Source organism: Protopterus annectens, chromosome 8.part0 (genome assembly GCF_019279795.1).
Source record: "Protopterus annectens isolate FY-2018-M chromosome 8.part0, PAN1.0, whole genome shotgun sequence".
Classification (NCBI taxonomy): Eukaryota; Metazoa; Chordata; order Ceratodontiformes; family Protopteridae; genus Protopterus; species Protopterus annectens.
The window spans coordinates 395,489,332-395,506,234 of NC_056741.1; the positions used below are offsets into that span (position 1 = coordinate 395,489,332).

At 34.9% G+C, this 16,903-nt stretch overlaps 1 protein-coding gene across 2 annotated transcripts in view; it reads left to right on the plus strand.

The window, feature by feature from the left end:
• The first annotated feature begins 1,270 nt into the window (after nucleotides 1–1,270).
• LOC122808830 (nuclear receptor subfamily 2 group F member 5-like) overlaps nucleotides 1,271–16,903 on the plus strand; it is a 241,448-nt gene continuing 225,815 nt past the window's right edge. Inside the window, exon 1 of one of the 2 annotated variants that reach the window (XM_044079908.1) lies at nucleotides 1,271–3,573. In XM_044079908.1, coding sequence (XP_043935843.1) covers nucleotides 3,168–3,573 — 406 coding nt within the window. In that variant the 5' untranslated portion in view covers nucleotides 1,271–3,167. The remainder of the gene's footprint in view (nucleotides 3,574–16,903) is intronic. The other variant, XM_044079909.1, reaches the window with a different exon arrangement.

The window sequence follows — 16,903 nt, forward strand, 5'->3', positions numbered from 1 at the left end:
CAGACATCTAATCTGGTCCTGCTCGCTGGTCACCGATCGAGTCACAGACTACAGTGGATAGCTTTGAAATGTCCCTGATTTTGCACAACGTCTTTGATTTTTGTCTCATATTTTTACTCCGTTCCTCATGAAATGTTTTAGTTTTGGACAAATCGCTCAAGATGCATTCAATCAGTAATGTCAGAAGTTAAAGATTCGTCATTCTTATTCTTCATAAATGCACGTTGATACAAAACGCTTTGTTGTATTAACTTTTTTAAGTGATTTGAAGAATGTTGCTCAATAAACTAATATTTACAAATTGTTCCTAGTTTTGAGCATATGTCCTCCAGTTGTTTTTGGCTTTGTGAGAGATATGAGTATATCGGAGTGTTTAAATATACTACCGCAAATTATTTTTATTAAAGCGACTATGCATATATATATATATATATATATATATATATATGTGTGTGTGTGTGTGTGTGTGTGCGCAACCACATTATAAAATGGGGAAAACAAATAACATCAATGTACATTTAAACTATTGATCACATAAGTAATACAACTAATAATAATAATAAATCAGTCTGGTAGCAGAATACACATCTGAATCCTGCAGTAGACACAATTTGTAGTGCTTTATTGCAGGCTTGAAAGCATCCATGATGGGGAAGGAACATGACAAAATAACATTATTCTGAATATGTTTTCGCCTAAAACTGGAGCCATCTTGTGCTATTTATTCTAAAAAGCGGGGAGTTGTATAGCACACTGTGTTATCAACGGAGTAAATAATGCGCAACTGAACTACATAAACTATTTCAGTATACACACCTGGGCCACTCTTTTTACTAAAAGGCAGATCTAAAGACTTGGCTTCGTACATAAAAAGACTGGCTCTGATAGACAGAGCGCTCTGCAGGTGTAGGACCCCTGGGGAGCAATTGTCTGTCAAACCCTTACTTATTGCGCTAAAAGAGACATCTCGACCAACCGTGGGAGAAGGAGTGTACATTACCCGCCCACTGTTGCTTAAACTACGCCCTTATGTTCGCCCACCCATCAGTCTTTCTCTAGGTTGTGGATGGTCTTAAGTCTTCTCATCATAAAAATTAGTACGGCCCCTTGCCCATATAAGGCAAAGAGTCTCCATGGACACGTTGTTGAATGGAGAGGCGGAGTCAAAGTTTGGGTGGCTGAATGGAGGACTCACGTGATCGTGGTTGCAGCCTTAGCAGTTCCTGGACAAGCAGGAGAGAGAAAAAAATAGAGGCTGAGAGATTTGACATCCCGTTGCTTACTCCTGGGTGGGGAGGGGGACATACAAAGTTCTTTTTTTTTGTTTACGATCACTAAGGGGAGGGGGTTAAAAAATCAGTGGGTTCGGCCTCCGCCTTCCTTTCAGACTTGACTTTAATTCTTTTAAAAGTCAAGAGGGGGGTTTGCGCTCTCTTTATGTTGCTTATTATTTGCAGCTCAGAGAGCAGGCTGCAGACCTAGAAAGAAGACACGAGAATGAAGATAAGCGAGAGCAAATCCTTATGAGTTGCATCAATGATTTTGTTTTATCATCATTGTACAAAATTTCGTAGATACTACCGGTATAATAACAATACTAAAACGTTTTTGTTGTTCTTGAAAGACGACTGAACGCTTAGAACAGTGCTGGCGAGCTTCACCGGTACAACAATTCATTATTGGTACCTAAGTGCAAATACATCGTTTGCTTTCCAAGGACTTTCAAAGAAAATTCTTTTTGCATTTCTCTTTGCTTTTATTTCGTTCAGATCGGTTCGTAACTACCGGATTGGTTGATTAATAATTATTGCACCATCGTTTTAGGATCCCCATTTGTGCAAAAGATCGTCTGCCTCTTCTTTAATTGAATTTACTGTAAAATTACAGCTGTCGTGGGGTAATGAAATAGTAAGTTCAAAAAAAAAAAAAAAACACAAAGAAAAAAACTATAATAAAAAACAATTGGATTCGACTAGAATCTTTTAGAGCTGATGTGCACTATTATAAACTGTACATACAAAATACCTGCAACTTCAGTTTTTATTTATGTGAATCGTTATTCCACAAATCCTACATACAATTGTTGACTCAACATACTGCAGCGCAGTAATTACCAGCACGTTTGATGTTTTGTGTTGTTTTGGAACTTTATTTAATTTTATTTGACAAGCTATTTGTTAGTGCATTCTATTCCGTTTTTCAGGAATCTTATGTTCTCAGAGAATTTTGTCAGCGTTGTATTGCAGTTTCTTCGATATTCTTAACTGTAGGCTGATGTGCTCACAGAAAAGTTTCCCTAGCTTTGCCTTGACTTGAAAGCTTTACAGTGCCTGCTTCTATGCAATGTATTCTGTTTACAACCTACACACTTGAACAGTAATCATATAATTTAAAATTATATAACTATATACAGTGCGCCCATTGACATCTAATAAAATAAGAAAATGAAGGGCAGATCAGATCATCCTCTGAATCCTTAAAAGGGAAAGAAAAGGACTGTAGAAGAAAAAGAAGAAATTGGAAACTGGCTGGACGATCTGCCAAGTAAGTCAAAAAAAAGGAAAGAAAGAAAAAAGAAAAAAATACATCTTTAGTTTTGTGTTTGTCTTGCAAGGGAAAAATCTGATCCAAGACACTTGCCATTTTCCATGTGACTGTTTCCAACTTCCTTGTTTTTATTGCTAGGTTTGTGCTGCCTGTCATTTATTGCGGCCTTGAGGAATGTTATATCAGTAGGACAACGCATATATAAAGACTTAACTGGTGTGCATGTAACATTTGTAAAGACGTGGACAAAAGAAACATTTTTTAAATAGTTCAGAAAACAAAGTGCCTTTTGACTTGACATAAAAAAAGAAAAGAAGAAGAAGAAAAGCAGTAGTTAACCGCACATCCAGGTTCCAGGACAGAAGCGAACGCCTTATTATCTGAAATTGAAGGTGCTGACAAACTCTGTGATCAAATCGGCTACTGTCAGGAAACACCTCCAGAGCATAAAATGAAGTCTTTACTGTCGGTTTTCATGTGACATAGGCTCCAAAAGTATTGACTTTTTTGCTTATTTGTTTAAACACGTGCATTTATTGCATCTGCGTTAATCGGGCTCTTTTGCAGAAAAAAGTCACTGCAACGGGACTGGACTCTGAAGAGCTGGGAGGGGGCTGAGCATGGCAATGGTAGTGAACTCATGGCAGCAGGATGACATGTCCGGTGGTCCGGCCCCCCAGCCGGGGAACAATCACTCGCTAATAGGCCACAGGGAGACAACTGGGGTACCCTCTAACACTCCGACCTCAGGCCCAGATGCGCCCCCCACAGTTGGTGTCGAAAAAAACCCTAGTGTGGACTGCTTAGTATGCGGGGACAAATCCAGTGGCAAGCACTATGGTCAGTTCACCTGCGAGGGTTGTAAGAGCTTCTTTAAGCGGTCGGTCAGACGGAACCTGAGCTACACATGCAGGGGAAACCGAGACTGTCCCATCGACCAGCATCACCGCAACCAGTGCCAGTACTGTCGCCTCAAGAAGTGCCTCAAAGTCGGCATGAGAAGGGAAGGTGAGCCGGCATTTAAGGGTAGGACTTGGGAATTAGGTTGACTTTTTTTACTCTTATGAGTGTGAATGTGCTATAATATGCCTGATTTCTATTTACACTAAAGATATTGTATGAACATGAGTTTGTATTCTGCTTGTCATACTCTGTAAAGTATGCACACTGTACTTCGTTTCATAAAAAAAAAGGTCTATCTGAGTAATGTGACTTGGAAATGTGGGCCTGTGTATGTGGGATAAAAAGTAACACTGAAAATCCGGGTAGTAATGACCAACACAACGGTATAGCTCCCAGGCGCTTCGTAATAGTTAGGAGGCGGATAACATGTTTTAACAGAATACAAATGTTCACAATTCTGGCCGTATACTCATTATTTTTTTCTTTGAGTTGGTAGTAGCCTTGAAATGAACTTACTTGATCATGGTTTCACAGTAAAACAGAATATGTGACTTTTCTAACGTTTGCCTTTTGCAGACCTTAAATGCCGTGCCTATTTTCACCAGTTATTATATGCTAAGTAACAAAAGACTGATAGCGTGTAAGCGTGTTGGGAGTCCTTTGAATTTCTTCTGGACATTTTTGCGTGTATTATTTCTTCTTTTTTTTCTTTAGATGGTTTAAAAGATGACGATTTCAGAAGCTATACGCATTAATATATCGTAAGTAAGTAAAACAGATTAGGAAAAATAAGAAAAAAAAAACGGTACAGGGTACTCCTCAATCAAACTAAACAGAAATTACCCACATACTGCTGATGCTAACACTATAGTTATGGTCTACATTGCAACGGATTTCAACATAACCCAATATTGCTTCAGTTTTACTGTTACTGCTGCATAAAACGTCTTAAATCACGGTAGCCAAACCTAAACCTAGTGACCAAAACCTTCAGTAAGAATAAATGACAAGCAAAGCAGATGCTGGGCAATGTTAAATGAATGTAATGCTGAAACTTTTGTCAGAGAAAAAGAAAATAACTAATACAATTTGCTTCTTCCAAAATAAAATAAAGAAGCAAGCAACAATAGTATGCAACCTGGAAAGACAGTACCTGCCAAATGTGAACGCGCAAGGAGACAAAGTATAACAGAAAAATAGATGGAAAAAATACGGCAGGAAATGTATACAATAAACTTATGTAGGCAATAAAAGTAAAATGGGATGGAATATTTAATACAGCATCGTTAAAACACAGGAATGCGTATACAGCTCGGTATTTAAGGAAAAGCTGTTTATAATTATTTTACAGCATTGGTTGCCATTATTCATCTTCACATTTATGAAGGAATTGTCAGGCAGGGGTCTTTTTACCCCCCCCCCCCCAAAAAAGATGTATTGTCCTGCTGATTAAGAAGGCTAGCATATATATAAAACTACATTTCTAGACATAGTTATCTGAAAACCATTTTAGATACGGTATACGTATTTTATAAACCAACCAAGATTTCAGAGAACAAATTTCTTGCCCTTACCATAAAAAAGCTGAATAAGTTCTGTAACAGGGCCACTGAGACTCAACTATTTTCTACGTTTCTTCTTTATTATGTTTATTGTTTTTGTATGCAGATTAGTAATGAGCCAAGTGCTAATCAGTCTTGCTTTAAACTAATTACAGTAAGATGTACTTGAGGCTGATTTTCTTGCAGTCATGATTTACTCTAATTTGTGAAAATATTTGCCACTGATGGCAAACAATTTTTGGTCATGCTTTTTTAGTCTCTATTCCTTCAAAGCTTACGGATGGCCGTTTTTACAATAGTTAACTTTATGCAAAATCATGTAATGAATTTATGCTATCACTGGCGGAAAAAATACCGCTGAGCTTTTTTGTCAACATTCGTACTGCATTTATCATTTCTTTTCAAAACTTTTTTTCATATTGTAACATGCACACTTTATTACTGATTGTGAAGATGATAAGGAGTAGGCTTATGCATTTTGACGGCAAAAAATCAGACATCTAATGGAATTAGTAAATGATACTTCCTATAATGCTATTTTTCTCCATCATCACTGACCTGTTTGTATACAGAATATTTGGTATTTGCATATTAATAGAAAATACAGTTTAAGAACAAATAATGAAGTGAACAGGCAGTGAGGTTTATTTTCATTCAGTCTTGGTTATGAGCGACATAAGAGCTTATCTAAAACAAAGAAGTACATTGTGTACTAACAACATTCAGCGCAAGTATGTAAATGACAGTCATACTGTAGTAAACTACAAAGGCTGTGAGACAGAAAGGCCATGGAACATATCAGCTAAAATAAATATTTTATAAGGGATTATTGGTATGAAGGTTAAGATGAGTAATTATGAAATCTAAAAATAATATTAATGGTCTGACTTTCTTTCCACGAACACTGCATTAGTAACTTTTTAGGATTACTAAGTAAGTATTTACCTTATGGAATATACTAATCCACAGGTATCTGATTTGAACTACCAGACAGAAGCTTCTGAGAAGTTACTTATTCATCCTCAGATTTGTCCAAGTATTTTTTAAAGTTACAGGCAACATGATCAGTTAACATGACTATGGACAGCATCCTAAATCATAACTTATGCCCTTCTTAAAGTTTCCTTCATTCATATCCATGTTTGTAGTGTGTTTCAGTTTTTGGTTATAATTCATGACATTTTGATTTTCATTTTATTGAAAGCATTTTCTTTCTTTGTAATGTGGAGATGCTTTATTACAGTGTTTTGTGGCCCTGCAAAGTTTAATTGGACTCTCACACTAGCTGTCTTTATGGATCATCCTAAAGGAATGTCTAGAAAACACTTAGAAAATATGGACTTGGTGATGCAAACAGAAATCTGGCAAAAGCTCATTTCCAAAATGTAGTGATAAACAGAGGAGTCAATCATTTATTTTCTAAGAATTGGGAATGCATAAGCAAATTAAGTAAGTTAATATAAAGAATGAGAAGTGAAGACATTCAAATATACATAAATTGTTTCACGCTCCCTTAAATATGGACCATCAAATGCCATTTTCAAAATGTGTGCATGTATCTGATATGATAAGAGGCATAATAACCACAAAACTATTTTCAGTCCTTCATGTTTTGGTCCGTCCAAGGAATTGGTCCGTGTTTTATCCCTTTGAGCCACACTGTTCTCTTTTAATCAGGCACTGCCTGCTGGGATCAGAGATCAGAAAACAAATGACTGAGTGTATGCTGTACTAACACATTAAGTGCCAAAAATGCATGTAGAAACAGCATCACTATATTAAGCCAAACAACAGATGTAGTGAATACAATTAAAGCAATAGCAATTATTTTTGTTCTGTGAACAAGGTACTTCCTTTGCAACTTTCTTCCTTTGTTATTATTTCTTTGATTAGAGTTTTTTTCCAATAAGAATTTTAGCAAAGTAATAAAATATAGATGCTTATACATTAACTGAGATATAGATTTATGCTTTGAAACAACTTTCGCTTGGAGTGCTGAACTAGTTATTTGCAAACATATGTGAGTTTGCCTGATAATTCCTGTCCACACTACATTTGATTGTTACTGGCATATCTATGGTACTTTTAGAACAATGATGCCCTGTTACTGAGTATGTAATAATGCAGCATGCATTGAATGATCATTTACCTGAACAACCCACATGGCATTCTGGATTATACTAACAAAAATCAAAATTAAAGCAATGTATACAGTTAAGAGGACTTTATTTCTTAACTTGTATACATTGTTTTCAACAGTTTGGCTCAGCACAGTATTAAGCATGTGTGGTGATATTTCATGTATCTTTTTTAATGGTATATTCTGAATCACTGAAATTAGTAATGCAGGTGTGTGTATATGTGTGTGTGTGTGTGTGTGTGTGTGTGTGTGTGTGTGTGTGTATGCATATGTGTGTGCGTGTGTGTGTGTGTGTGTGTGTGTGTGTTGGTGTGTGCATGTGCACATGTGTATATATGTGTGTGTGTAGCATTTTTCTAGATATCTATCTATCTATCTATCTATCTATCTATCTATCTATCTATCTGTCTGTCTGTCTATCCATCTATCTAGTGCATCTGTCTGTCTGCCTATATAAATAAATTGCCATCAGGAAGTTTCTTTCTGAACACTCTCAAATTTCGCACCAAAAGAACAAGTTTCACCTAGTTACTTTATTCATATAGTAGTTTTCCAGCCAAGTTACAGTATTTTAGATGTGTCCTAATTCTGTTGTTAACCTAGGAAGCAACATTTCAGATCACCCACAGTGAAATCATAAATCCTTTGAGGCACTGTTCTAAAGCACTAATTCATATGGGAAATATCTGAAAGTTGATAATCTTTACTGAATCCATAATGCCTGATTAATACCATATAATTTACTTTATCTCTCAGTAGGACTAGAACAAATGCAACTGCTTATAGCTTCAGGATTTAGGAGTTGGAATCCAGTTCCTTTCTCATAAAGTTTATCTTCGCCTATCAAATAAATGTCTTCCCACTGTAACCATTTTGGTGTTTCATGTTTACCGATCTAGCTATGCCTCCTAACTCCTGTGATGTCTTTCACTAAACTGTTGCAAATGCTCTGCAGGCATCTGTATACCCTTTTAAGTGTGTCTTGTTTGAAATATTTCTCACTAGTAGGTGTCTGTCTGGCACTTTGTTTTTCTATTTAATCTCTTGTAACAATATTGCATTAGTTACATCACTATGTATTAAAACCACTGATAAAAGTGCAGTTAATGGCACATTGTTTTACTGTACCGTGTAAATACACTTAAGTTGATGATTTCTTCCCTTTCTGGTTTTTAATACTTAAATATTTAGCAGCAGTTTTCTAATGCAGTAGCATGCTTGCAGCCCATGTGATTATAAAAGTCCAAATATATCTAGCCCTTTGTCTATCTCTTGTCTAGATAAAATGTGCATGTGTATATAATGCTTTATTTTCTTTTTTAGCATGCATATATTTATTTTCCATACTATATTTGCTCACACCACACGTGGCTACAGATGAAGTGTGTGAATGAATACATTCCAGTTTTCCATAATGAAGCATACTCTCAAAGAGGATGTATATTTTTCAGTGAAAACTGCATTTAGCTCTATGTCTTATGCAAAAAAAGATGCACAGAGTTTCAAAATAATTTTAAGCAAAATAAACACAACATAGAAAACATGTTGAAAATAGCATGGATGGCATATTTAACACAGGTAAAGGTCTGCTGATCAGCTTCCTTTTCATTATCAGAAGAGTAAAAGATATTCAGGACCAATTTTTGTTGAGTTTGGAATCTCTCACTGACATAAATACACATCCCTTTCAATTCACTATTAAGGTTAATTGTATTTCCAAATGCATTTAGAAGAAGCAAGAATGGAATGTAAATCTGCTTTGGAGATATGGATACATGTTATAAGAATCTCACTCTAAACCAGTCTTTGTGCCCCTGTACCCTCCATGTTATGACTGCTACCTCTGTGCCTCTTGTTATGTTTGCATTTGGAATCATTCTGTATTCCTGATAATATTTTACATGAGGACTTCCCACTCTGCTGCAGTAAAGTGACATTTGATAATATTTTCTGTGTTATAGTTCTCACATCCTTGAAACGTAGGTTAGCTTTTAAATATGGATGTGTGCATTGTGTACTCCTACCTATTTATTTATCGACTGGTTTTATTATTTATTTTTAATTTTAATTTGTTAACTGGCATAGAACATTGATCTCAGTGGACCTTTTCCGGATCAGCCTGGAAAAAAAATTAGAGAGAGAGAGAGAGAAAAAGAGGGAGAGATTATAGAACTATTATGTGCTACTAAATGAATAAACAGAGTTGAAAGACACACACACACACACACACACACACACACACACACACACACACACATACACACACACAAGCACACACACACACCAGGAGGCAGTTACTGTATTATGATACATACTTTAATATTATACAATATTTAAATGAGACTCACATGATGAGTATATATCTGCACATAAATGCTCACAGTTGTATTCTACATAATACCTATATTTCCCTATCTGTCTATCTATCTATCTATCTTGGGTAAAAAAAATGAATTTTGCGGGAGATATTGCATGTGCTTTCTTTATTCCTTCTCATTGTTTATCTGTATGTTTTTATGTGATTCTTTCTTCTGTGGTTTCCACTCAGTTTTATCACTATCATGAATTTTCTGCATTTAGTCTAGTTAAAAGCAATGAGCTTTGACTCAGATATAGGTAAATATGAGCTGTGTTCATATCAAGACACGAGTAACAGACCAGTACATCTTGTCATTTAATGTACAGTATGTTTCAATAAAAATGTGTCATTAGGAAAGAAACCAGCTTAAAAGCCTTTGGAAATCCGATTATTTCTATGGCATTACACTGTATTTCTTGGGATATGAATGAACACATGATATAATCTTACTATATACTGTAGTTAAATGCATTTTTGCTTGACTGTAATACTTTAGTTGGCTTTAACAGATATTTGAAAAAGCATCATTATAGTACTTTAAGAAGAGAGAACTATACCCTAGCAATATGCAAAGCTTTGACATACAATGGCTTTAGATTTAAAATATATTGACTTTAGAACATATATAAAATACAGAACAAGACATCATGTCATTGTATTGCATTCTTCTGCAAGTTAGTACTGCAAATAGATGCTTTCTATGATTTGCAAATAAATCATAATATTTATGTGAGCATATATTTCTGAAAGAAAAAAAATAATGCATTTTAATGGGGAAGGGCTTGTGTAATTTGGAAAGACATATTGATTCTGTAGTTACTTTGGGATATGGCCAGGGAACACAACAAAATTTAAGTGACCCTACAAATGTAAAACAAAATGTATTTAAAGCTAAAATAGTCTGAACTATTGCATGAGGTTAGTCATTATTTCCAGGTGGATATCTTGGTTACTGATTTATCATGAACCACATTCATTTCAAAAACTTTCTTCACATCCTCTTTACAAAGGAAGGTCTGTTTAGCCGATTCTAAATAACTGGATCTCCCCAAAAGAAAAAAAATGTATTGCATGCAAATATTTTATCCTTCTGCTGGTCTCAAGCACCATGTCAGTTCTAAAGAGATACCATCTTCTGTAATTTCCTAATTTTTATATGTAACATATTTCACAAAAATCTAACATCTTCTCTCACTATCTGTACATGAAATCTAACATCTTCTCTCACTATCTGTACATGAAATCTAACAGCTTCTCTCACTATCTGTACATTTTCATGCACATCTTGAGCCAATGTTATGGCTAAAATGGATCCTTGGACCAGCCTGCTGTTGAAGTAAACAAGCATATGCATAAATAAGTAAATACATTTGGGAGGAAGGGAATTAAGGAATTCAAATCCAAGTTACAGATTTCCTGCTCAGTATGGCCTCAAAATGATATATAACAATGCCCACCTTGTCATTATTGCCAGTGACTATAGATCTATATATCCTTGTCTGCCACATTTTTTCTTGTGTGTTTATTCTTTGTAATTTATCTCTATAGTTCATATCTCTATACACTTTTAACTAGCTAAAGAGAGTTATCTGCTTGGAGGGTCCCTAAAGAAAAGGTATTATATGTATTTCATTCACCTAACCAAATTTCCTTCACTCACTTAACCAAATTTCTGGCCATTAGGTTTAATATGAGAAGATTTGTAAATGAGATACCGCACCAAAAGGTTTTGGATTTTAGGAAGATTTGCTCCATAATAATAATATGGTAATGGTAAAGTCCTGTCACCAATACAATAGTGACACATTGCATTTTTACTTCATTTCATTTCCTGGATTGTCATTTCAAAGTGTATTACAGGATGTGTGCATAATATTCAGTAATGCACGTAAGGTTTTTGTTGTCAGACAGATGTTTTCACTGCAATGTGTCTTGATTTTTGAAGTACTGTCTCTAGCTTGAATCCATCCTGCTTGCGAGCAGTTTATGTCAAATGCACAGTACCAGGCTTCCAAACTCTAGTCTGGCCCGAATCACTCAGTGCTGCTTTCCAAAACCAGATGTCTCTTGTACTGAGTGCACACAATAGATTTGTTTGCTTTCTTTTGTTTTATTAGACATTGCATTAACCCTTTATGCTGTGTAGTTTTTGGCCTAACATGTCATGTGTGGTATGAAATGTTGCCACGATTTATTTCCCCATTGACAGTCATAGTTTGTGTATGGGGACAGAGCTATTTTTTGATATATACTCTTAGCTGCTAGATTGCATATCTGTACTGCTGTCGCATAATGCTCAACCATATATGATCTGTACCAGCATAACTCTGGATACATGCAACGTTGTAGCAGACTATGCACAAGGATGTATATAATATGTGCACTGGCATTCTACTGGCAATTTTTCATCTTTATAAAGTCAGCCGGCTCTAACCTGTGGTGCAGAACTAGATGTATGACAGGTTGTCAAAGACTAATTCCCTGAAGACAAACTGGATACAGCCAATTTTGTTAACACTGAAGCAAAAAAAAAGTATGAATGGGACAAAGCCCACTCAACCCTCTCATTTGGGGAATGTACTGTCCAACCCATTATATTTTTATAATCTAAGACAGAGGGTAAGCTTGCACCTGAAGAACTTGGGTAATAATATTATTGATTCTCAGTCAACCTCCTTTTGATGAGATTACAGCTGAAGCTCTGTGATCTCAAAGGAACAGTGTCAAGTAGCCTGTCTTTGGACACCAATAGTCAAAGAGCACTGAAAATGTAATGCTGATATAAAACAGCGTGCGGTCAGAAACTTTATTGTATAACACGTAATAACAATACAGATGAGTATTTTCCTCACAATAATTGTTGCTGTTGTTCTGTGCTTGCATTCATAATGAGAGCAGCCAGAAATATCTGATTTATGCACCAAATGTCAGTATTATTACCAGTCCCAAATAAATTCCCAGTTTTAATTTTCTGTATAGGCTAATTAAATATGCAACATGCATATTAAAATTATAAAATTCTAACATTTCAGATGAGGAAATGCTAATTTAGTGTAGTGATTTAATAAGCATATATCACTTTGGATAAAGTTGCCTTTCTTCTTTGCTGGCTCTGTTGCAACTTGCACCATTTAATTTCATTTACATGTTTAAAGGTGGGATATGTGGCACTCTTGTGTTAGTCCAAATGTTACCCACTTAAAATTAATGGGTAAACTGTGGTCATGTAGTGCAGGGCTGGCTATTGCCATGACTTCCAGCATCAGGCTGCTAGCCATATTTATTCTGACATGCAGAAAGAGTGGAATGTTTAATGAAACACTAAATGTGTGTTTTAATTGTCTCATCAACATCAGTGGTGGCCATTGAAACACACACATGGTTCTCTCCCTTCACATTTACTTGGAAGGCATATGTGATAAAAGTTTAAAATATTAATTTAAAATATTACCATATTAATTAGCATCTTTAAGGATTCCGAATTTACTATTTGTTTTCATGTATCTCCCATTTTAATAATCATTTTAAGAAAATTATTTTCTCAATAAGTTTAGGATTCTGTAGAAAGGAAAGTCAAATTTTTTTGATACTCAGATTTGATGTTAGTATTTCTATTCTTACTGATGAACGAAATTAAAAGAACAATTGATTTCTTTCGTTGCTGTCATATAAAAATGTAGGGTATAATTAAGTACTTAATGGCTTTTATACTTTAAGGTGCATATGGTCATGAAACCTCATCAGTACTAGCTTACACTATAAAACTTTGAGTCACAAGGCACAGAGGAACTATACCTTAAAACAAAAAATGCCCAAAATACTCGAAGGTGGAAAAATCAAGTTGTATGTATTATTTGGAGAGAATAAGGCTTCATGTATCCGCCGTATGAGGGACAAGCCCCACAAAAAAAAAACAGATTTACATACACACATGTACACAAACACAGAAACACACTCACACACACACCACACACACATGCACCCACCTTAGTAATGGGTGCTAAACCTAACCCTAATACTGTCCCTTCCCTCAATCCTAACCCTGCACCTTAATATCACTAAAACTTTTCTGTAACACTGCCACTACCGAAGACAGACTCAGACAAACAAACACACACAAACAACACTACATCTATTCCCTAACCTAAACCTTACCCTAAAATACACAAAGTTGTACAGAAACACACAACAACCATCTTTCACTCATCCCTGAGCCTAACCCTAACTAGCATTCACACACACACACACACACACACACACACACACACACACACACACACACACACACACACACACACAACCCCACTTACCTGTATCAACATTCCATGCCATCGACAAATCCACCATTTGCCCATCCATCCATCGATATTAAATCATACTCTTGTATTTGTCGAACAAATGTACATTCAGTCAAATGCAGGGGAGCCATATATATATATATATATATATATATATATATATATATATATATATAATACACACGCATGCACGCAATTCAAAAGGTAGAATATATATTTGTTAGAATAGTTTTTGTGGGTATAAAAAGAGAGAATGCACAAATGACTGAATGTTCATTTGTGGGAATCACATATGGCTGAATTTAATTTTATGTAGTGTAGGAAAGCAGGAGTGTGCTGGAAAATTAATGTTTGAATGAAAAAGTGATGGTTGCAAAGCTGTGCAAGACAGTGTTATAGCAGTTGATGTGAATATGCAAGTATTCAAGGGTTAGTAGTAGAGCAAGGATTACGTAAGGGGATAGATTCAGTGCTGCACATGTTTATGTGCACATTCTGTATCCTTTTGTCTCATGCAATGCTATTGCTAGTGGAAGAGTTTTTAGTAAAATAATGCATATGGTTATAGTTATGGTTAGGATTAGCGCACACGTACGGTGGTGTGTGGAGGGTATTCAGTGAGTACAATAATATCCTTAAGTGAACTCATCTTTTTATTTTTGTAAGGATCAAGACTTGAGCATTATCTTTGATGTTTATGTTTGTACTTTTGATGATGGCTAAAACTATTAACATAGTTTTGTTAACAGTTTTTTTTATAAAATAATGGAGCTCAGCAGGTAATTGGTATGATTGCTTTATTGCTTTTTAAGCTTCTGCTTGCATGGCACAGATAATTAGGACTGTAGATGCCTGATACAAAACAAATAACCTCCTTACCTGACATATTTAGCTTAATCTCTTTTTTTATGTAGTTTATTTTTATTCCCGCATTCAATAATCATAGATTATCAGCGGTGTTTATTACTTAGACATAGAGACCGTATAACTTCATCAGTATCTTAGTGATAAGAAATCCTATTTCAGTATGACCACACAAGATGCGATATCACTCCATCTTCTCCTTGTTTATGAACACGCTGAAGTAGCTTTATCTACTAAGCTGTTATATGCATTTTCTGGAGTTGCAGATAAATCATAAGTGCTTGAAGTCAGGTGTCTGATTTCCCTGAATCATGACATAATGCCCAGGACTACAGGTTATTATCCATTCTTTTAGCACCGAATACCTACAAAATAGCACGTTTCATTTTCATATTAGAAAACAAGATCCACATGCCATGTTTACATATATGCATGGAATGACCCATATTTACAAATTCAAAATGATAATTTCATACCATCTCAGTAGCATAGTAGCATACATCACATGTTTCTGACTGTAACTACAGTGGGTAAAAAAAAGAGGAATTAAAGAACATGCGTCCATGTGGCATAGGCTTCATGGTTTTGGAAATGTGCTTTTTTTCTATCACATGCAATCAGTTTAAACATACTCAGGTGAAAACACAACTAGCATTGTAGTATTGCTGATTCCAAAACCTTACTCTGGTTTCACACCTTTATAAAATCATGTATTCTGATATTATAAGTGGTCCATCTAAACATATTCAGACAGTCCCTATAAGTGACCAGCAGTGGTTTGGCAGTCAAGTTAAATCTTTAATATTTAAATTTTGTGGGTGACTTTGAACTAGTTTTGAGCCCAAAGAATATATATATATATATATATATATATATATATATATATACATATATATATATATATATATATATATATATATATATATATAGATATAAAATGCATGCTTTTTTAATTTTGCTTTTGTATTGGTGTCTGTTTTACTCTGCTTTCCTTGACTAATAAAATAACATTGACCCAAAGTACTTCTAGCTGATTTCTGAGTCAGCAGATGTATGTCAAATATACACACCAATATACCATATGTGTGCGCATCTGTCTTTTTCTCCCTCTGTCTATACATGCATATAATATATCAGGGTAAATACTGTGATAGTTGAAATATCCAGCACTGTAAGATTGGGGGACAAGTCAATAATTCATGTTTCCTACTTTTACAGTAAAATATATTTAATGCATTGCACAAACTACTCATCCACATAGCCTACTTGTCTATATTTTACTTTTACAATTGAATTATTCTCCCTCATTCATTGCACTAAAATGTAGAAATTATGTTACTTGCTTAACTTGCATATTTAATAGGGCTTGCATGATTTCTGTAGATACGTATGAATGCAATATCTTCTGTATGATTTTGTATTCCAGTTCTGAATTGATATTTAACATTTTTTTAATGTGACTGGTAAGCATTTGCTTTTATTTTAGTAGTCTAAGTAGAGTTCTGTTAGGCTTTGATAGTTTTATACTTTATTAATGTTTTTAGTAGGTTTAATTTCATGCATTTATTTATTTACTACCATGTCCTTGTTCATTAAAGTTCTTTAAAACTGGTTTGCTGCTGAGTGGTTCGTTTGTATAATCTATATAGTTTGTTCTTCTTCATGTACGTATTAATCTCATATATAGTTTGTTCTTCATGTACGTATTAATCTCATATATAGTTTGTTCTTCATGTACGTATTAATCTCATATATAGTCTGTTCTTCTTCATGTACGTATTAATCTCATATATAGTTTGTTCTTCATGTACGTATTAATCTCATATATAGTCTGTTCTTCTTCATGTACGTATTAATCTCATATATAGTTTGTTCTTCTTCATGTACATATTAATCTCATATATAGTTTGTTCTTCATGTACGTATTAATCTCATATATAGTTTGTTCTTCTTGATGTTCTCATCATTTAGGGACAGGAAATGGTTGCTTATGGCCTGTGCTTTTGTTACTTTCAAGTAACTTTTGTTTAACTAATGCTCAGTTTTTATTCTAGGGGTTTGATTTAGGTAGGGTTGTTGCACATACACTTAACTAGGGCTGAGATAAGGTTTTAAAGTATCATTTTTGATTATTTGGAGAATTTATGATGTGCATCGGATGCTGATAAATGTGCTGATGACACAAATTTATGTTTGATTAAAACTATATACATCCAGATATGGTATACAT